Source organism: Erythrolamprus reginae, chromosome 4 (assembly GCF_031021105.1).
Source record: "Erythrolamprus reginae isolate rEryReg1 chromosome 4, rEryReg1.hap1, whole genome shotgun sequence".
In the NCBI taxonomy this organism is placed as follows: Eukaryota; Metazoa; Chordata; class Lepidosauria; order Squamata; family Dipsadidae; genus Erythrolamprus; species Erythrolamprus reginae.
In genome coordinates this window covers 36964702-36984629 of record NC_091953.1, presented here as the reverse complement: position 1 = coordinate 36984629, position 19928 = coordinate 36964702, and the positions used below count along the sequence as shown (strand labels likewise).

Sequence of the window (19928 nt, the reverse complement as noted above, 5' to 3'; positions counted from 1 at the left end):
AAACTTCCCTTCAAGATTTTTCTTCACTAGAAATCACTAGAGAACTGAAGGACTAAGAGCCAGTGCATTTTCATCCCAATAATACTGCTACTTCTTTATTATGGTCACTAATTAGCATTACGCAGGCTAAAAAAGAAATACCAACACAAAATTGTAACTACATCATTGAGGCTATCAATAGCATGAGTCATTTCAGACACACTGATATAATAATCTAGGTAGCTACTTGTTTTCCAGCACAATGTATAGATTCAGATTAGGGTTCAATAGGTCTGTTAGTTAAGATTTTGGAACATTGTCCTTGCATTCTGCGACTGAAGAGAAGACAGAGGTCTTGAAAAGAACAAAGACAATGTCAAATTCACCTACAATGTCTCATAATATGTGATATAAATTTAAAACAATAACCGTATTTCTTGTAAAATACAGATTTAAAAAACCCACGATTTTTAAGGCCATTTAAATTATGTTTCAAACAACTCCATATTTTTCCTTGATAGTGGCCTCATTCTCCAATTAAACACCGATCTCTGGCATGGTGCCTTGCCATGTGGCATTTGTTTCACACACTAGACAATACATGACTTGATTCTCAGTGTATAATGTTGTTCTTCTTCGTTACATAATACCAGTGTCACAGTTTCCAGCTTTATAAGCATGTATTTAAAAAATGTGCCAGTACATACTTTCTCATAAGTAAATGGAACAAATTGCAATAATTATCAATGTGCCAGAAAACAGTGATGTTTTGGGTGAGGAAATTATACAAGAATTAACAAAAATATTTGTTTCATCATTTAATGAAATTCCAATAGGCTTGTAAAGAAATTCACTTTAGTTGAAATTATGAACTAAATTCATTCCTCTAAATCAGATGTGTCAAGATGAAGGCCCCACAGGCCGGATCTGGCCCACGGGGTGCTTAGGATTGGCCCATGGTGCCTCTGCCAGCGAAAATGGAGCTCTTGAGCCAATTTTCTCTGGCAGTGTGCTCGGCCACCACAGGGCTCGACATGAGTGATGTTGAGCTAGACACGCCCATCCCGGCCCCCTGAGGTCAAACACAAGCCTGATGTAGCCCTTAATGAAATTGAGTTTCTCACACCTGCTTTAAATTATATCAGATTTGTTTACAATACATGGCCTACTACTAGAATCTTGCATTGTTAGAAAGGCAGTTTTCTCAGGCATTAGATCAGGGTGTCAAACTTGGCATACAAATCTAATAAATTATTATTATTACTAATTATTGTCATAGCAATATCATGTGACACCCCTGCATTAAATGATACATGCGGTCAATCACAGAGAATTATAGTACTGGAGAAGAACACCTTAACTTTTGGGAGAAGGATTGTAGATGACATTGGGGCCAGACCAAAGGTTAAAAATGGTCTATGCATGCCTAAGCCAGTATAGAAAGAGAATTCAACAAGAGTTGTGTATAATTTTCTGCATAATCATAAGGTCATCTTAATTTACTTTTTGTATGGCTGTGAGAGTTGGATCATACAGAAGGCTGAATGCTGAAGAATTGGTGCTTTTGAATTGTAGTGTTGAGAAAATTCTTGAGTCTGTGGACTGCAAGGAGATAAAATCAGTCAATCCTAAAGGAAATCAACCCTGATGGTTCTTTGGAAGGACAGACACTGAAGCTGAAACTCAAATACTCTGGACTCCAAATAGTAATAGCAATAGCATTTAGACTTATTTACTGCTTCATAGCGCTTTATAGTATATTGACAGAGTCAGCATATTTTTATTTTTATTTTATTTTATTTATTCATTTGTCCAATACACAATACATATGGAAGAGAATAGACATGAAGTAATACAGTATATATAAAGATAATATGTAAAAATAGAGGAGAAGATATATGAAAGGAAGAAAATATATATGATATATGAGATAAAGGAAAGACAATTGGACAGGGGACGAAAGGCACACTAGTGCACTTATGTATGCCCCTTACTGACCTCTTAGGAACCTAGAGAGGTCAATCATGGATAGTCTAAGGGAGAAATGTTGGGGGTTAGGGGTTGACACTATTAAGTCCGGTAAATATTGCCCTCAAAGATGGGAAAATGAGAAAAGAGGAATCAATGGGAAAGATCTTGATGTTGGGAAAGATTTAAAGCAAAAAGCGACAGAGACTTCAGAAGATGAGATGGTTAGATAGTGTCATCAATGCAATGAACATGAGTTTGTGCAAACTCTGGGAGGCAGTGGAGGTCAGGGAAGCTGGTGTGCCATGATCCATGGAGTTGTGAAGAACTGGACATGATTTAGTGACTGAACAACAGCAAAATATTTTCTTCCCACAATGATATGTTTTTGCAAATAACTTTTATTACTACTGTAACTACAGATTTGAACCAGAATTTATTAAATGATTTTAATTTCTACTGATTTAGTATTAAATAAGCAATGTGACTTTTGAATATATAATCCAGTTACAGGTTAATACTGTGGCATCTCATTTCTTCAGTTGTTGATCATACTAACACTCTTTATTGCACATTAGATGCAACCTATAAACTTTCCTTATTATGCAGTATTTATATTAGTTTTTAATCCATTTGCACTAAACCATGGATGATGGTTTTTTTTTCAGAAATACTTTTTCTTACTCCTATTGTTTTTCCTCTTCTTCCTCTCCTCTTCCTTGAATATTTATTTCCATAATAAGATCTTTATCCCAAATTGTCTGCTTCCCTAGTAAAATATGAAAACTCTGCATAATAAAAATGGCAAACTCAAAAGCAATTTGTAATACGTTTTTCAACTACACAGGCAAAGTAAGACTAATGTTCTTCAGAACAACAAAGTGAGACCAATTCAGTGAAGCAGTGGAAGTGAGGTGCCGGTGCCTGGAGGCTGTGAGGGTTATGGTTAGGGTGTCAACAGGGTGATGGGTGTCAACAGGCTGAAGCTCAACCCTGACAAGTCAAAGTGGCTGTGGGTCTTGCCTCCCAAGGACTGTTCCATCTGTCCATCCATTACTCTGGGAGGGAAAACTATGACCCCCTCAGAGCGGGCCCACAGTCTGGGAGTCCTCCTAGACCTGCAGCTGAGACTAGAGCAACATCTCCCAGCTGTGGCTAGAGAACTTTTGTACAGGTTCGCCTAGTGCACTAGTTGCGACCCTATTTGTGTAGGGAGTCTCTTCTCACAGTCACTCATGCCCTCATCACCTCTAGACTGGGTTACTGCAATGTGCAAAGAACATTTCAAGACTTCAATAAGCCCAGAATGCAGCCACGGTGAGCAGTTGTGGGGGTACCCAGATACACCCATATAACGCCAACACTCTGCGAGCTGCACTTGTTTCTGATCAGTCTCCGAATGCAATTTAAGGTGTTGATTATCACCTATAAAGTCCAACATAGCTTAGTACCAGATTATTTACAGGACCGTCTTCTGCCTCACACGTCCCAGTGACCGATTAGATCCCACAGGGTTGGCCTCCGCCAGGTCCCGGTGGAGGCCAACCCTGTTGTGAGTGCTCCTTGTCCACCTCAGGTTATATCAGATTCTGAGGAGGAATCTGGATCAGGGTATTTGCCAGAGGACGTAGAGAGCAAGAGTGAGGTAAAAAGTGACTTGAGTGAGCCTGAGGAACCACTAGAGGGGGTTGAGGTGACATTGGGAGGGTGGTCTAGTCAGACAGTGGAAAGCCATTGGATAAACCCTTGTTATAGAAGAATACTCAGGCGAGAAGAGTTACAGAGTAGAAGTCATTAATTCACAGCCTTAGCTCTTTGAGGTATGATGTCACTTCCAGGCATTATAAAGGAATAGGATTGTGGGAAACGGAGAGACTCAACGCCGTTCTTTGGAAGAGACATGAAACTGAGGGGGTGCTGGAATGAGGCTTTAAAATCATGATTTCTCTTGCAAAACTATCGTCCTTGTTGGATGCTGTATTAGAAAAGACTTTGGTGAGCAGAACTGTGTTTTAGTAAATTGATTTTGGTGACTTTATCTCAGGAATGTAGATAAAGAATGGGTTCTGGCACTCTTCCTGGATATAGATCAAAGCTGGCTCAAAAAGAGATAGTATTTGCTTCTATGCTGCTTTAACCCTGCGTTTTAATTTATAGACATGTTTGGTAAATCCACAGTAACTGAATTTAAACATGCCTGGGATAAACATATATCCATTGTAAGATAAAATACAGGAAATAGTATAAGGGCAGACTAGATGGACCATGAGGTCTTTTTCTGCCGTCAGTCTTCTATGTTTCTAGGTTTCTATGTATGCTTGATTTTGAATAAAGAGTGAGTTTTTATTAATAAATAAGTGATTTCAGAGATTGAAAGTTGCCGAAGGCCCTTGAAATTGAAAACTGTCAGCCAAGAAATGCCGACTTGTGGGACCATTGGGCAGGGCCTCCTCTGTGATGGCTATGGTCCTCTGGGACCAATTCCCCCAGAGATTTGCACCATCGAAAGACCTTAAAAACATGGCTTTGCCGGCAGGCCTGAGGCCTTTGAGGATCAACACTCTGCTCTGCTCAGTATCAATGAATGATAGATGTTTTTTAATAATGGGTTTTTTGTATTTTTATTGTTGTACACAACCCTGAGTCAGTCGGGAGATGAGTGGCTTATAAATTCAAACAAACAAACAAGCAAACAAATAAATAAATAAAATAAATGATTTTTTTTCTATTGGTTTCTTCATGCATTTTTCATATTTTTTAATCTGTTGAGAAACTACTCATATATCTCAGAATACATGTACTGATCTTAATTTTAACATGTTATGTTAAAAGGAAATAACCTACAGTGAATACTGAAGTATTAATTCAAACTAAAAATCTTTCTTCATTCTGTCATTTAAATAGATTTATTGTTAAACAGCTTGACATATGGTATTAATTAACTTTATCCCCCATGATACAATAGAGATTTTTTGGGGAAAAGTATAAAAAGTGGTAAATAAAAAAAAGTATAAACTGAACCTCAGTTTGCTAATTTCAGCAGATACCATGGGAATTCTACAGATGGACTAAGCAATATAAAACCAGTGCAGATGTTTCTTTTGTTGGTCTGCCTTTTTCTGATAGCAGGAGAAACACAGCTAAAACTGGAAATGATAAAGACACAGCTTTCTCTGATAATTTCTTTTTAATGAAGTGAATCTGGCTTCATTCAGCCATGTATGATTGGTTTTAAAATATGGGTTTTTTAGTTATTGTAGTATTGGATTTACATGCTGTTGTTATTATTGTTGTTAGCCGCCCCGAGTCTACGGAGAGGGGCGGCATACAAATCCAATAAATAAATGAATGAATGAATGAATGAATGAATGAATGAATGAATGAATGAATGAATGAATGTAGATGTGCCACTGAACTCAATTAGGTTGGATTTCTCATGCGTATATAACATTGTGACTTGGCAACAATAGTCCTCTCTGGTAGATAATTCATTGATTTTGTTGCAGGTGTAAAGGCAATGAAACTTAACAAATCATGTTACTACAATTTACTGGAATTCAACAAAATCAATTAATTGACTGTATCCCTTCAAGTCACCACATAGTGACCACATAGATTTTTCAGAAAGAAGCTAAATAGTCAAGTATATAAAAACAAAACAGCCAAGTATATTACTTCAAAATACTGGAATTGTACCAATTCATATCATTGTGATTAAGTGGTCTGTATCTTATAAGTACTATGGTACCTCTACTTAAGAACGCCTGTAGTTTTCTAGATAAGAATTGGGTGTTCAAGATTTATTGCCTCTACTTAAGAACTATTTTTGCCTCTACTTAAGAACTATTTTCTACTTAAGAACCAGAGCCCGGAAAAATTTCCCAAGAAATTTGAGAGTGGCACGAAGGACTGGCCAGTTTCTTGCCATTCCCTCTTTGATGCTGGCCATCTCGGACTTTTCTTCTCTATGGTGGCTCTCTGGAACCAGCTACATTCTACTACTCCCACCCTACTGGCCTTCCAGAAAACCTTAAAGACCTGACTCTGCCGGCAGGCCTGTGGCCATTGAGTAAATGAGACATCTTTTAGATCCAGCCACAAAGGATATGAAAGTTTTTTTATAAGGGGTTTTAAATTGTCCTTTTAAACTGTTTTTAAGATTTCTTTGCTTTAAGCCGCCCAGAGTCCTCTGGGAGTTGGGCAGTATATAAATAAAATAAAATAAATAAATAACTCTTAAATGACAACATACAGTATATTTATAAAGTTGATATTGTGCTTAAACAAGAGAATGCATTGCAAAGTGCTGAATTTAGGGATATATTGTTTTTAAAATCCAGATCTTCAGTGAGCTCAATATTATCTTTTAGTGTTTTTGGCTAACATAGTAACATTTACAGCTGGATTAAATTACACCTATTTCATGACAAGAATATTGTTCAGAAGAATAATTTACAACCTATGACTTGGTATTAGCATTTAGGTTTCTATGACCTGTGGTTTACATGACAGTATAGTTTTTTGATGTTTACATCTGTTCGGCTAAGATTACAGTAAATTACAACAATGACTTTGGACAGTGTGATATGTCAGACTAATAAATATCTCAACAACTAACAATGATCAGATTTCTCAATCAAATTTTGAATAATGAGAACATATGGTCGGTAATCTGTTTATTGGCTAATAACCTATTTCTTTATTTAATTGTAACTTCTTGACACTTTAATTTATATCTGCATTCTTTAAGTGTTAATTGATTACATATTACTTTGAGTACCTCAATGATAGGAAATATAGCTAATGAGTATGATAAATATTGCAAACTAATTCAGGAAATTGCTGACTATATGGATAAAATTGACATAAAGCTGATTCTGTGGATACCATACAGTATTATACCACCTAATGCTGCATTTCATAAGATTTTAATAAGATTCATAAGATTTCATAAGATCATCACATTTTGAAACTCATACATACTATTTGGTAAATATGTCGTTTGGCGGGACCCAGGGGAAGAGCCTTCTCTGTGGCGGCCCCGACCCTTTGGAACCAACTCCCCCCAGATATCAGAGTTGCCCCCACCCCCACCCTCCTAGCCTTTCATAAGCTCCTTAAAACCCACCTCTGTCGTCAGGCATGGGGGAATTGACATTTTCCCTTCCCCTAGGCTTATAAAAATTTATGCATGGTATGCTAGTATGTATGATTGGTTTCTAAATTGGGGTTTTTAAAATTAACTTAAATATTAGATTTGTTTACATTGTATTATTATTGCTGTGAGCCGCCCCGAGTCTGCGGAGAAGGGCGGCATACAAATCTGATAAATAAATAAATAAATAAATAAATAAATAAATAAACAAACAAACAACTGAACCGCGTCATGTGCGCCAATGTAATGAATAGCATATATAACCTCACTTTGGGTTTATTATTCCTAGTCTTGCTTTTATATAGTTCACACTGAGAAAAATTACAATAAAAGTATTTTTGATGATTCTTATTAATAAATCATCGCAAACAAACAAGTCATTATGTTTAATGTCAATCATTATTTTGCTTACATAGTATAATTTCAAACAATCTTTTGAAATGTCATTTGCTTCTAATCATCTATAATTTTGTTCTCCATTATTTTATGCTGTAATAACAACGCTCTTTCTCTTGTTCTTTTGCTACATTTAGTTAAAAAACAAAGTCTGAAAGTTCAGATCAATGTAACCAGTGACGCAGTGTGCATGAGATACATTCGTCCAACTCCAAGCACTAAACTGGAAGGTTTCATCCTGGGGTATGGAAGCAGCTTCTTCTCTAACCAGTATATTCCCCTACCATCTAATAGGAATATGTACATGACTGAAGTTGGTAAGGCTATTTACAATTTACATATTGCTGTTGTTGTTGTTGTTGTTTTAAATGATTGCACAAATTGAACACATATTTTCTTCCTTGCTTGGGCTGGAAGATAAATGAGAGGCTTTGAAAGGAAAAGAACCAATATGTCTTACCAATACAGTTGTTTTTACATTCTGAAAGATGTTTGTTTGTTTGTTTGTTTGTTTGCATGTTTCCAATTACTGATGTTTTTTTAAAATATCTGAATATGTAAAGGAAACAAGCTAATTTGACAGTATTGCAAATGTTAAGTAAGTTAAGGACACAGCTTTTTTTCCAAGATAAGGATTGAATGTTAGTCAATAATTTGTTGATCTATAACTAATATTACAAGGTTTAGCCTTAATCACCTGAAGCAAATTTAGATTTAGACTTAATATTAAATCAAAACTAGCAGATCTGGGCTGCAAAAAACCTAGATAATTACTAGGCTCTGATAAATTCAGAAACCCTGCTTGCTGTCCTTTTTTCAATACAATGTCAGTTTCTTCTTAAGGCAGATTATTACAAGTAAGAACTTTTCATTTGGTGAGTAATATTCATGAAACTGTAGAGATCCTCAAAGCAACTGTTGGCTAGCATCAGGGCAAATTTTATCTCATAGTACCATAAGTGTTTCCATAGTCAGCTGTTAAACAAATGTTCAGAATGGAGAAGTAGTTGGTCTGGAACATTTAAATGCCTTCTGGCTATTTTTGGCAAGTTTAAATCTATGTTTTCCAAGATGAATTTCTAAGGTTGCAAACCCTTGTGAATACTTAACATTGTGCTGCAGAATATTTTTTCTCCTTTTAGAGCAAACATATCCAATAGACACTTTGTAATATATTTTTCTTTACAATTCCAATACACTTGGAAACCATTTATTCCCTAGGATTAAAACTAATCTAAAATCAAATTAAACACTCGCCAAGGAGTTCCATATAATAAAATGGAAGAAAATAAATTCACAATCTTATTTTATAGAATTGTTTGCAGGCTATGGCTGTTGAACCATAAGCTGCAAAAAAAAAAAATAGAATCTTCCGGGGAAAAACATGAAGAAGGAATCTCAGCTTCCACGCTGACCAAAATTGGCTGATGCAGACGTCCAGCAATCTCCAGCCGACGGTTTAAAAAAATCAAGACTTTTTTTTAAAAACATATTTATTTATTTATTTATTTTGTCCAATACACAATGAGGGTTTTAGTGGGTATATATCTATATACACATAGTAAAATACATGATGAAGGCTATAGAAGAGATACTCATAGTAAAATATATCTAAGAAATAATAGAAAAGAAGATATAGTAATAGAACATATCAATGAAACAATAGAAGAAGAGATATAGGAATAGAAGAAAGGTATAGGAGATATAGGAGAGCAATAGGACAGGGGACGGAAGGCACACTAGTGCACTTGTGCTCGCCCCTTACTGACCTCTTAGGAATCTGGATAAGTCAACCGTAGATAATCTAAGGGTAAAGTGTTGGGGGTTTGGGGATGACACTATGGAGTCAGGTAATGAGTTCCACGCTTCGACAACTCGGTTACTGAAGTCATATTTTTTACAGTCAAGTTTGGAGCGATTAATATTAATTTTAAATCTGTTGTGTGCTCTTGTGTTGCTGTGGTTGAAGCTGAAGTAGTCGCCGACAGGCAGGACGTTGCAGCATATAATCTTGTGGGCAATACTTAGATCTTGTTTAAGGCGTTTTAGTTCTAAACTTTCTAGGCCCAGGATTGAAAGTCTACTCTCGTAGGGTATTCTATTTCGAGTGGAGGAGTGAAGGGCTCTTCTGGTGAAATATCTTTGGACATTTTCAAGGGTGTTAATGTCTGAGATGCGATATGGGTTCCAAACAGATGAGCTGTATTCGAGGATGGATCTGGCAAAAGTTTTGTAAGCTCAGGTAAGTAGTGTGAGATTGCCAGAGCAGAAGCTACGTAGGATTAGTTTTACAACTCTTGAAGCCTTCTTGGCTATATTGTTGCAGTGGGCTTTGGCACTTAAATCTTTTGTATACCAAGGTCTTTAACCGAGTGGGGATTATCTGTGATAATTTGATTATTCAGTTCGTATTTAAATGCCCCGGGACGCGAGACAAATTGCTAAAAAGCATGACTGTCCCACACAAAGTGGGACGTTTGGTCATCTTAGGCTTATTGCCTGGGCCTGATGTCAGTTTGGTCTGTGCTTAGCTCAGCACTGCTCTGGTGGGTGGGCTGTATCGTAGTGGCATATCTATGAGAAACAGACCTCATCACTTTTATAAAGGACTGTGATGGCAAACCTATGGCAGGCAACAAGTGGCTTGAGCCATATTGGTAGGCATGCAAACTCAGGTTCAGCAATCATTTGATTTTTGGGCCTTCTGGATCCAGTGAGGGTCAGGAAACAGGCTATTTCCAGCCTCCGGAGGGGTTAGGGAAGACCATTTTCACCCCCTCCCATGACACCTAGAAAGGCTCTGGAGCTTGGGGACAGCAAAAAAAACAGGCCTTCCAGTCCAACCGGAAAGGGGCAAATGGGCCATTTTCTGCTGCCAGAGGGCCTCTAGGAGAATGGGTTTTCGCCTTCTCAGCCTCCTAGACAGGCTCTGATCCCTGGGGAGAGTGAAAAACAGGTGGGCCATCGTGTGCTGGGAGTGGGAATGTGTATGTGTGTCACATGCACATGCATGGGGAGTGCCTGAAATTATGGGTGTGGACACGTATGCTTGTGAACCCAAAAGGTTTGCCATCACTGATCTAGAATAGCTATTAATTTACAAGTAAACTTTTTGCAATAAAAGTAGTTTTATATTAGTCAATGAAAACAAAGAATGAAAAATTAAGAGAATAATAGAGTTTGAAGGACTTTGGAGGTCTTCTAATCCCATCCCATACTCATGCAGGAAACCCTAAAATTATATCAGCATACAGAGTCTTAAAACAAAAATAGTAAAAAACATTGTCCTCACAATAGAAAAATATAACAGCAAATGTAAATATTTTGAAATGCCATATGCCTAAAAGTGATGACAGAAAGAATCATGCTAATCTTTCAGGTACAATTCAGTCCAAAATAATACTCAAACTCCACTGAAAATTTGAGATATTTTGAGAAGAAAGATTATAGTCTTTATATGTACAATACTGGCAGATTTTACACACATCTTATATTAGCAGCAACATTTTATAAAATCTAAAAAATAAAATCATATACTGAAAATGTGGATGATGCTAAACAGAACACATTTTTCCATATTGTTAAAAAAACCTATAGTTGATTAGTCAAAATTTCATCAAAATGACAAAATGTGCATGGCATCATGTAAGCACTGTTCCTTATGTGCACTGTAGTGACACAAGTACAAGTACACCATCATTTAAAATTCTGGCATCTCCAAAGTGGCCCATTTTTATTCAACCATCATTTATGTGAAGCATCATATAGGCAGCATCTTTAAAATTAAATCAAAACTGATCTCTGAAGACACAGACAAGTACATTGTAACTTCTCTACTATCAGAGCACCTATTCTCCCCAAAGATATTACAAAATATAAAATGTTTAAAACGTCTTTGGTTAACCAACCACCTAGAAAAAAAGAGGTTAGGATGGTTACTGCCTTGGAACAGTATCTTAGCTTGTTTTGACAGGATTGAGCTATGGTAGGGCAGTGGTTAGAATACAGTATTGCAGGCTGATTCTGCCCACTGCCAGGAGTTTGTTGCTGACTGGCTCAAGGCTGACTCAGACTGTCATCCTTACAACATCAGTAAAATGAGGACCCAGATTGTTGGAGGCAATATGCTGACTCTGTAAAATGCTTAGAGATGCTGTAAAGCAGTATGAAGAAGTATATAAATCTAAGTGCTATTGCTACTGCTAGTTCAGTTGTCTATCTCTAACCTTTGTGAGTATATGTCACTAACAAAATAATATCTACAATGCACTTATGAAAATGTATACATATTCTAAATTACTATTAGACAATAAGTTTCAATATAAACCAAGGTCCCAGAAGAAGGCCACAAGCACAGAAGGGCCACAAATCCACCCATTCTAATATGCGAGGGTTCCTGACCAGCATATAAGGTTATTCACTTTATATTGCACTTATTCTGCTAGATTTAGTTTAAAATACAAAATAAATATTTTCCAGTACTTGCCCTAATTGTATGTTCATTGTATCTGAATCTTAAAACAACATCCTGGAACTTGTCTAGTGTTGGGTGAACCCTACGAAGTTTGGGTTTGGCAAATTTACCCGAACGTGGTCGCTGAGTTCGGGTAAGTTCGCCAAACCTGAACCCAAACCCAAACACTTCTGGAAATAAAGCCACGCGCCAGGAAGAAGTCTCCGTGTCGTCAAAGCTCCACTGGCCATCCGAAATAAAGCCACGTGCCAGGAAGAAGTCTCTGTGACATCAAAGCTCCGCCCCTGGAATCCCATCATGGGATTCCCCACCTCCTTTTGCGCCTCCCTCCCAGCCTCCCGACCGGCTGACAGCTCCTCGGTGTTTGCCTTCCTCTGCCGCCACCAGCGCCCAGCTCCTCCTCCTCTTCTCAGTAGATGACAGCCGGGCAGTGGTGCTTCGCAGTCTTCGGCACAAACGCCAAACTCAAACCCGAACTTTTTTAAAAGTTCAGGTTCGGGTTCGGCATGCCGAACACCGCAAAGTTCAGTACAAACCCGAACTGTGCAAGTTTGGTTCACCCAACAATACTTTTTACACAACTCTCCTGAATTATTTCCGTATGAATAAAGAATTTCTTCAAACAAGTGCCAGGCCTTAGAGCAGGGGTGTTAAACTTGCGTTGTTACGGTGTTGTCACATGACATATTGTGATGTTTCCCCCCTTCACTAATGGGCTATGAATTTGACAGCCCTGCCTTAAAGCATCAAGGATAGGTCAGGAGGAAGGCTGTTCAGCAGTCAAACAGATTGTTTATTATCACAATTGCTATATTCTCCTGGTTACTACTTCTCAGCAGAAGATCCTGAGTTAGCAAATTACTGAATAGTACTTTTGGTCAGTGAGATACAGTTCCTATAGACTGCTTCCTTTGTAGTATGTATTCAGTAACTGTAAACCTGTATAAAACAGTTTGGACGTATTCCACTGTATAGAGTTGGATCTCTGTTTTGTATCATTGTATGTACACATTGTTATGTTGTTTGCAAAAGTCCTCGGAGAGGGGCGGCATACAAATCCAATTAAATAAATAAATAAAAGTAAAATAAAATTTTAAAATAGTCCAGTTATGAAAGATTCAGGACACAATGCTCAATAACTGCATGATTATAAAATATCCCATGCAGAGAGAATAGAGCCCAAATTTAAAAATTGGGCAATAGACTGGCATCAGTCTACAAATGACACAATAGAACCAGAATTTAATAAATGAAAATGCAATCAGAAAACATTGTTTTTAAATAATTCTAATGCGGAAAAGCCAAAGATATAAAGATATGTTCAAGAATTATGTGGTTATAATGCACCCGAAGGGGCTACAGAGGTAGAGCATTTATGTGACCTTGACTGGTTCAAAAAGTTATGCTAAGCCAGTCAATGTTGGCACCCATAAATTCCAGGACAATAAACTATAATATGTCACTTTTTATTTATTTTTAAATCATCCTGGAGAAAGTTCTAACAAACTGCATCCATATTATGGCAAAGGAAACTTCATATCATCATGAGGATCTAGGCTGGAGTCAAGAGAGTTTTTCTCAGCACAAAGAGACAAGCAAGGTATTAAAAGCAGATAGTAAACATACATACATACATTTACAGCGGTGGGATTCAACCAGTTCACACCTATCCACTAAAATTGTTGCAACTATTATCCACTTAACCACTAAAACTGTTGCAGGCATTTTTGTACAGGTAAGCTTTGACTTACAACAGTTCATTTAGTGACCATTCAACATTACAATGGCACTGAAAAAAGTGACCAATGACCATTTTTTGCACTTATGACCATTGCAGCATCTCACATGGTCACGAGACGTTGAGCGAGAAGTGCCCCTTGACATGAGTGATGTCGAGTAGGCCACACCCACCCAATCATAGGACCAACCAGTTATGCCTACCTAGCTGGTCATTAGAGCAGCTTGTTTGTTTGTTTGTTTGTTTGTTTGTTTGTTTGTTTATTCGTTCGTTCATTTGGATTTATATGCCACCCACCTCCCAAGGGACTCTGGGCGGCTCATAACTAAAAAGAAAACCCCATACCGTATAACATTAAAACTCCTTAAAAACAATATGAAACAATTTAAAACCAACAACTAAAAACAATTAAAACAGTTAAAAAACTACACATGTCATTAACAGCTGGATCCTGATGGTGTACCATCAGATCAAAGGCCCCAGGCCTGCCGAAAAAGCCCAATCTTTACAGCTTTCCAGAAGGCCATTTGAATCCCACCACTGCATACACACACCACACACATACATAGTTGAATATAAACAATGTTAGTTAAATAACCACAAGTATTTTCATAACCATACTCAGTGATGTGTAAATTATGAGATACAAACACTGGATCCCTAATGTGTAAGTTTGCTCAAAAATTCTGGGATTAAAAAAATCAATATTTTTTAAAAAAACTCAACGACTCTTCAGTCAATCCAAACAAAATTTCTTTTTACTGAAAGCAGTGGATATGTAAGGAGTAAAATATGTTGTCAGTAAAATCATCCCATTTAAAAGTCTATTATGGCACTTGTGCTCCTTTTTACCCTAATTCTACATTGTCATTTCTGAATGTATATCTTGTATGTTTTGTTGCTTAAGTTCCAGTTTTCTTAAGTTCCAGTGTGACTGTCTCATAATAAGGTCAAAAACTTAGTTTAATATATTGAACAAACCCTCTCTCTATGAAACCTGGTAATTTCTTACTTGTTTCTTCAATATCGGTTATTATCCCTTAAAAGTGAGTCTGAAAAAGTGAAGACATCTTACAGAATAAAATGTAATAGACTCAAGGACATAGTGAAATAATTACATGGTATTTCTTGCCAAGTATCAACTTCACTAGAGAGTTCAGTGAGTTTCCACATAGTATACAGATGGAAAAATTGTGATTTATGTCAGTTTTGGACAAAACCCCATATTGCTTTCCAAGATTGTTATGTAAAAGCAAACACTAAGAATTTAAAAAGCCATTCTTTACAAAAAGAAGAAAATACCAGTGTTTGATATACTTGCAAGGGCTGAAGCTGGTAAGATTTCCCCAATATTGCATATTTTCTATCGATCAGACCAAAATGCTAAAATCAGCAGTATGTTTTTCCAATTCTTACTTTATTGAAACATACAGGAGAAGCTATTCCAATAAATCTGCAAGAATTACAAGACACACAGGGAATTCAAGGAAACTGAGCAACAATGTAATATCCAAAAAATAATTCAGCATACTTCTGCCTGACTAGAAATAACTTTCATGTAAACAGACATTGTGTAAAAATATTCCCAAGACCATCAGGTGATTAGGCAAGTATCCATTAGCCTGGAATGATGGGATAAAAAGCCTATAAATCCTGGAGCATATACTGTAATTATATACTGTACAGGCTTGGATTTCTTTGCACTGTAGCACTGCAAATTGTCTGCTATATTAATGTATAAATCTTCATTCCTGTTAACAATAAACACAACCTTCTTACAAATTAAGCCACTTCCAAATAAGGGTTGAGGTTCTTAAGAGGTGAAATTTACACCTGAGTCCTGGTATGTAGCCTGAAATGTAGTTAAATGAGAAACTTTTAAGATTTGGTGCCTAATGTGAAGCAAGTCTGTGATTTCCAGTGTTAATGGTTTTGATAAACTTCTTATGTATTTCACACACAAAAAATGGGAAAAGTTTTTAAATAAATAAATACAGTGATCCCTCGAGTTTCGCGATCTCGATCTTCGCGAAAACGCTATATCGCGATTTTTCAGCAATTGTTACCATCTCGATCTTCGCTAACACTATATCGCGATTTTCCCCACCCGATCAGGTCACTCTCTTCCTTCCTTTCTCATCTTTCTTTCTCTTTCTCTATGTTGCTTCTTCCTATCTCACACTCTCTTCCTCCCTCTCTCATCTCTTTCTTTCCTTCTCTCTCTTTCTCTCCCCCTCTTGCTCTCGAGCGGCCGCCTAGCAGCTGATCTGCTCGGCAGCGCAGCAGCAGCGAGGAGCCGAAGATCTTCGGCTCCTCGCTGGTGCTGCGCTGCCGAGCAGATCAGCTGCTAGGCGGCCGAAGGAACGTTCCCTGGGTCTTCCCCGCCGCCTCGGATCCTCGCTGATGCCCGCCCGCCGTTTGCCGCTCGCCCCGTTCGGCGGCCGCACGTCCCGTTCGCCCGCCGCTCGCCTCATTCGCCCGCCGCTCCCCTCGTTCGCCCCCCACTCCCCTCGTTCGCCCGCCGCTCCCCTCGTTCGCCCCACTCCCCTCGTTCGCCCGCCGCTCGCCTCGTTCGCCCGCCGCTATCGAACTTGCTATCGAGCCTGCTAATGAAATCCAACCCGCAGCAGCCCTTTCCCTCTCCAGGCTGCGGGAGGGGTCCGGAGAACAATGCCTGGCGCCGCGCTCCCGGCTGGGCTTTTTTCCCCCATTTCCCCTCGGGTGGAATTTCAGACCCTCCGCCGGTTGGATTTCATTAGCAGGCTCGATAGCAAGTTCTTCCTCCCTTTAGAAAGCCCCGCAGCCTCCTCCGACCGGCGAGGCCGCCAGCGAGGACCCGCAAAGCCGCCGCCGCCGCAGCGAGGCCAAGCCGCCCGCTCCCACGGCACGGGCTCCCAACACAGCGCCGCTCAGCCCGCCCTCGGGATTCCTTCGCCCGAACGGAGGTGGCTGTGGTGGGTTCAGGAATCCCTGGGCAACGGGGAAACCCCACTGAAACCGGGCGGTTTGGACTTTCCATTCCTCCAAGTCACTTCGCCGCTCGTGTCCTGGGTAAACCGGGCGGCAGGATACAGGCTTTGAGTTTGAGGAGATTCCTTCATCCGGAGACGGAAGTGGCCTCACTCCGGCTCCAAGCGCGGGGCATTGGGAGGGCCTCGCCGTCCCCTGGCTGGAGAAGAGCTCCCCTCCCCACGATCTGGGACGGCTTGGCCGTCATCAAGTTAGTGCGCGGCGGTCCTGATGGCGGGCAGGTGAACGGGCGAGCAGCAAACGGCGACCGGGGGGAGGGAGTTAGGAAAGTCCTACTTCTCCCCCCGCAGCCAAAAACTCGCAAGGTAAGCTTCGGGGCGGGGCGGGCGGGGCCCTTTTGTGCCAGTCGGGGAGGCGGCGGCGGCTGCAGCAGAGGCGGGCAGGGGAGGCCGGCCCGCCGGAGGGGCGATGCGGGCGGCGGAGACAGGCGAAGTCCCGCCCGCCCCCCGCCCGCTTGGCCCCGGCTGAAGGGAGCCGGGCGGGGGAGGGCGGGGGCTACTCGGTTCTTCCTCAGCCGGGGGTAGCCGGAGCGCCGGCCAGGCGGGGGGCGGGCGAGGCGAGGGCTGCGGGGCGTGCTGGGCTCCAAGTTGCCGCGCTGCCTTTGTAAACCTGCCCGAGGGAGGCGAGGGAGCCCCTTTGTTGGCCGGCGGCCTGGCCGGCCCTTGGCGCGCGGTGCCCGCGGGGACTGCTGCGGCGGGGCCTGCCCACTGCCTTCGCCCAGACCAGAGGCGTCGCTCGGCTGGGCTTGCAGATCCGCGGAGGCATCGCCGAGGGCGGGCTGTGCGGCGCTGTGTTGGGAGCCCGTGCCGTGGGAGCGGGCGGCTTGGCCTCGCTGCGGCGGCGGCGGCTTTGTGGGTCCTCGCTGGCGGCCTCGCCGGGCGGAGGAGGCTGCGGGGCTTTCTAAAGGGAGGAAGAACTTGCTATCGAGCCTGCTAATGAAATCCAACCGGCGGAGGGTCTGAAATTCCACCCGAGGGGAAATGGGGGAAAAAAGCCCAGCCGGGAGCGCGGCGCCAGGCATTGTTCTCCGGACCCCTCCCGCAGCCTGGAGAGGGAAAGGGCCGCTGCGGGTTGGATTTCATTAGCAGGCTCGATAGCAAGTTCGATAGCGGCGGGCGAACGGGGCGAGCGGTGGGCGAACGGGACGAGCGGCAAACGGCGGGCGGGCATCAGCGAGGATCCGAGGCGGCGGGGAAGACCCAGGGAACGTTCCTTCAGCCGCCCAACAGCTGATCTGCTCGGTAGCGCGGCAGCAGCGAGGAGCCGAAGATGAGGTTTCCCCGTTGCCCAGGCAAAGGGGAAACCCCATCTTCGGCTCCTCGCTGCTGCCGCGCTACCGAGCAGATCAGCTGTTGGGCGGCTGAAGGAACCTTCCCTTGGTCTTCCCCACCGCCCACACGCAAACTTCACCATCTGCGCATGTGCGGCCATGAAAAAATGGCCGCACATGCGCAGATGGTGTTTTTACTTCCGCACCGCTATATCGCGAAAAATCGAGTTTCGCGAGGGGTCTTGGAACGGAACCCTCGCGAAACTCGAGGGATCACTGGATACATTTTGGAACTACTGTACACTCTTTATACATCATTATCCTTAACAGCATATGGTGATTATGATCCAGAAAATATATAAGTTGATCTACTACTGGCCTTTAAACATTTTCGTTGCTACCAGAACAGGCCAGGAGTGCGGAGCACGTTTGCACCAGTGCGTGTGTGTGCACGGCACAGGGTTCAGCTTCTGCACATGTGCAGAAGCCGAAACATGTGCAATGTCGTGCGTGTGCGATTTCCGGGGATTATTTTGCTTCCATGCATGTGCAGAAGCAAAAAAGCCCGTAAACTGATTAGTAACAGCCGCTCACCCCTTCCCCCTGCCTCTCGCCCTGCCGTGCCCCTCGCCCTTGCTCCCCCTGCTGCTTCCCTGCTGCGCTCCCACCCTTCCCTGCCGCTCCCTTCGCCCTTCCTCCCCCCACCGCTTCCCTGCCACGCACCAAACCCTTGCTCCCGCCTCTTCCCTGCCGCGTCCCGTGCCTCTGCTTACCTGATCACCTCCTGCAGGGGCCATGGCAGAGGGAGCAGGATGGGTGGACCCAATTCTGGCCACATGGCATGTTCTATGCTCTCCAGCACCACAGGCATCTCTCCTGTGGCGTAGGATATCAAAGAGCAGGCCACGCAGCCAAAGCTGTGACAGGCTGCTTTTGCTGCTGGCTCCATCTGCTGCTTTATGCGCGGCAGCAAGATTCGGCTGCTGCACATGTGCAGCAGCCGAAATCTCTTTCCGGCACCAAAAATTGCCGGTTTCTTTGCTTATGGGCATGCGCAGAAGCAAACACATGTGCAGCAGCCGAAATCTCTTTCCAGCACCAAAAATTGCCGGTTTCTTTGCTTATGGGCATGCGCAGAAGCAAAAAACTAGTAATTTTTTACTGGAATTTCTGAATTCTGTGCATACAATAGTAGACAGATTAACAGGTTTACTTTCTTAAACTTCTAATTCCTAGTATTTTTTATATTCTTAATTAAATCATTGTCAGGATATTTCATCATACTGTTTTTTCCCCAATATAACCTAAATATGTATGGAGTTTAAGATAGATATTTTTGTTAATTTTTTAAGATACTTTAATTAAAACTCTGCCTCTTATCCAGTGAAAAATCATATCTATTTATAAACACATTACTGTATAAAAACCCCTTTTCTCTCTCTAAATATTGTTTTGATCAGTTTTTATTGTGCTTAACCTTTGGTGACTCAACTGGTTTTCACTAGAAAGATTAAATGAATTTATGGGCTGTTACCATGTGTTTTTCCAATAAGAATTTGTTAGCTTATGAGTAAAAATATCAGCACATTTGGCTTTCTTTCCAAAAAAAAAAAAAGATTTCTGAAGAATTTGGAAACTGGTTCTCAGTCCGTACAGTCAGCAGGGAATTTATTCCAAAAAATTGCAGTTAGATTTAGAAGAATACTACCTTTGTATGTGCGTGATTGCTGTTACATCAAGGCAATAAGTGTATATTTAATATTTTCTTGTAATCCAAAATAGTTCATCTTTTTCAAAATTAATAATTATCTGATTGACTGCCTTCTCTTTATGGAAACGGTGGTTACATAACTTATTATTTTATAATAAATCTTTTTTTGTGCTTCCATATTTGGCTGAAAAAGTTTTTATAGTTTCA

At 41.1% G+C, this 19928-nt stretch overlaps 1 protein-coding gene across 1 annotated transcript in view; it reads left to right on the top strand.

Annotated features, from left to right (window-relative positions):
* The first annotated feature begins 3806 nt into the window (after window positions 1-3806).
* The window catches only part of LOC139167122 (target of Nesh-SH3-like), an 84895-nt gene continuing 68773 nt past the window's right edge, over window positions 3807-19928 (top strand). Inside the window, exons 1-2 of the mRNA XM_070751541.1 lie at window positions 3807-3942; window positions 7636-7815. Coding sequence (XP_070607642.1) covers window positions 7689-7815 — 127 coding nt within the window. The 5' untranslated portion in view covers window positions 3807-3942; window positions 7636-7688. The remainder of the gene's footprint in view (window positions 3943-7635; window positions 7816-19928) is intronic.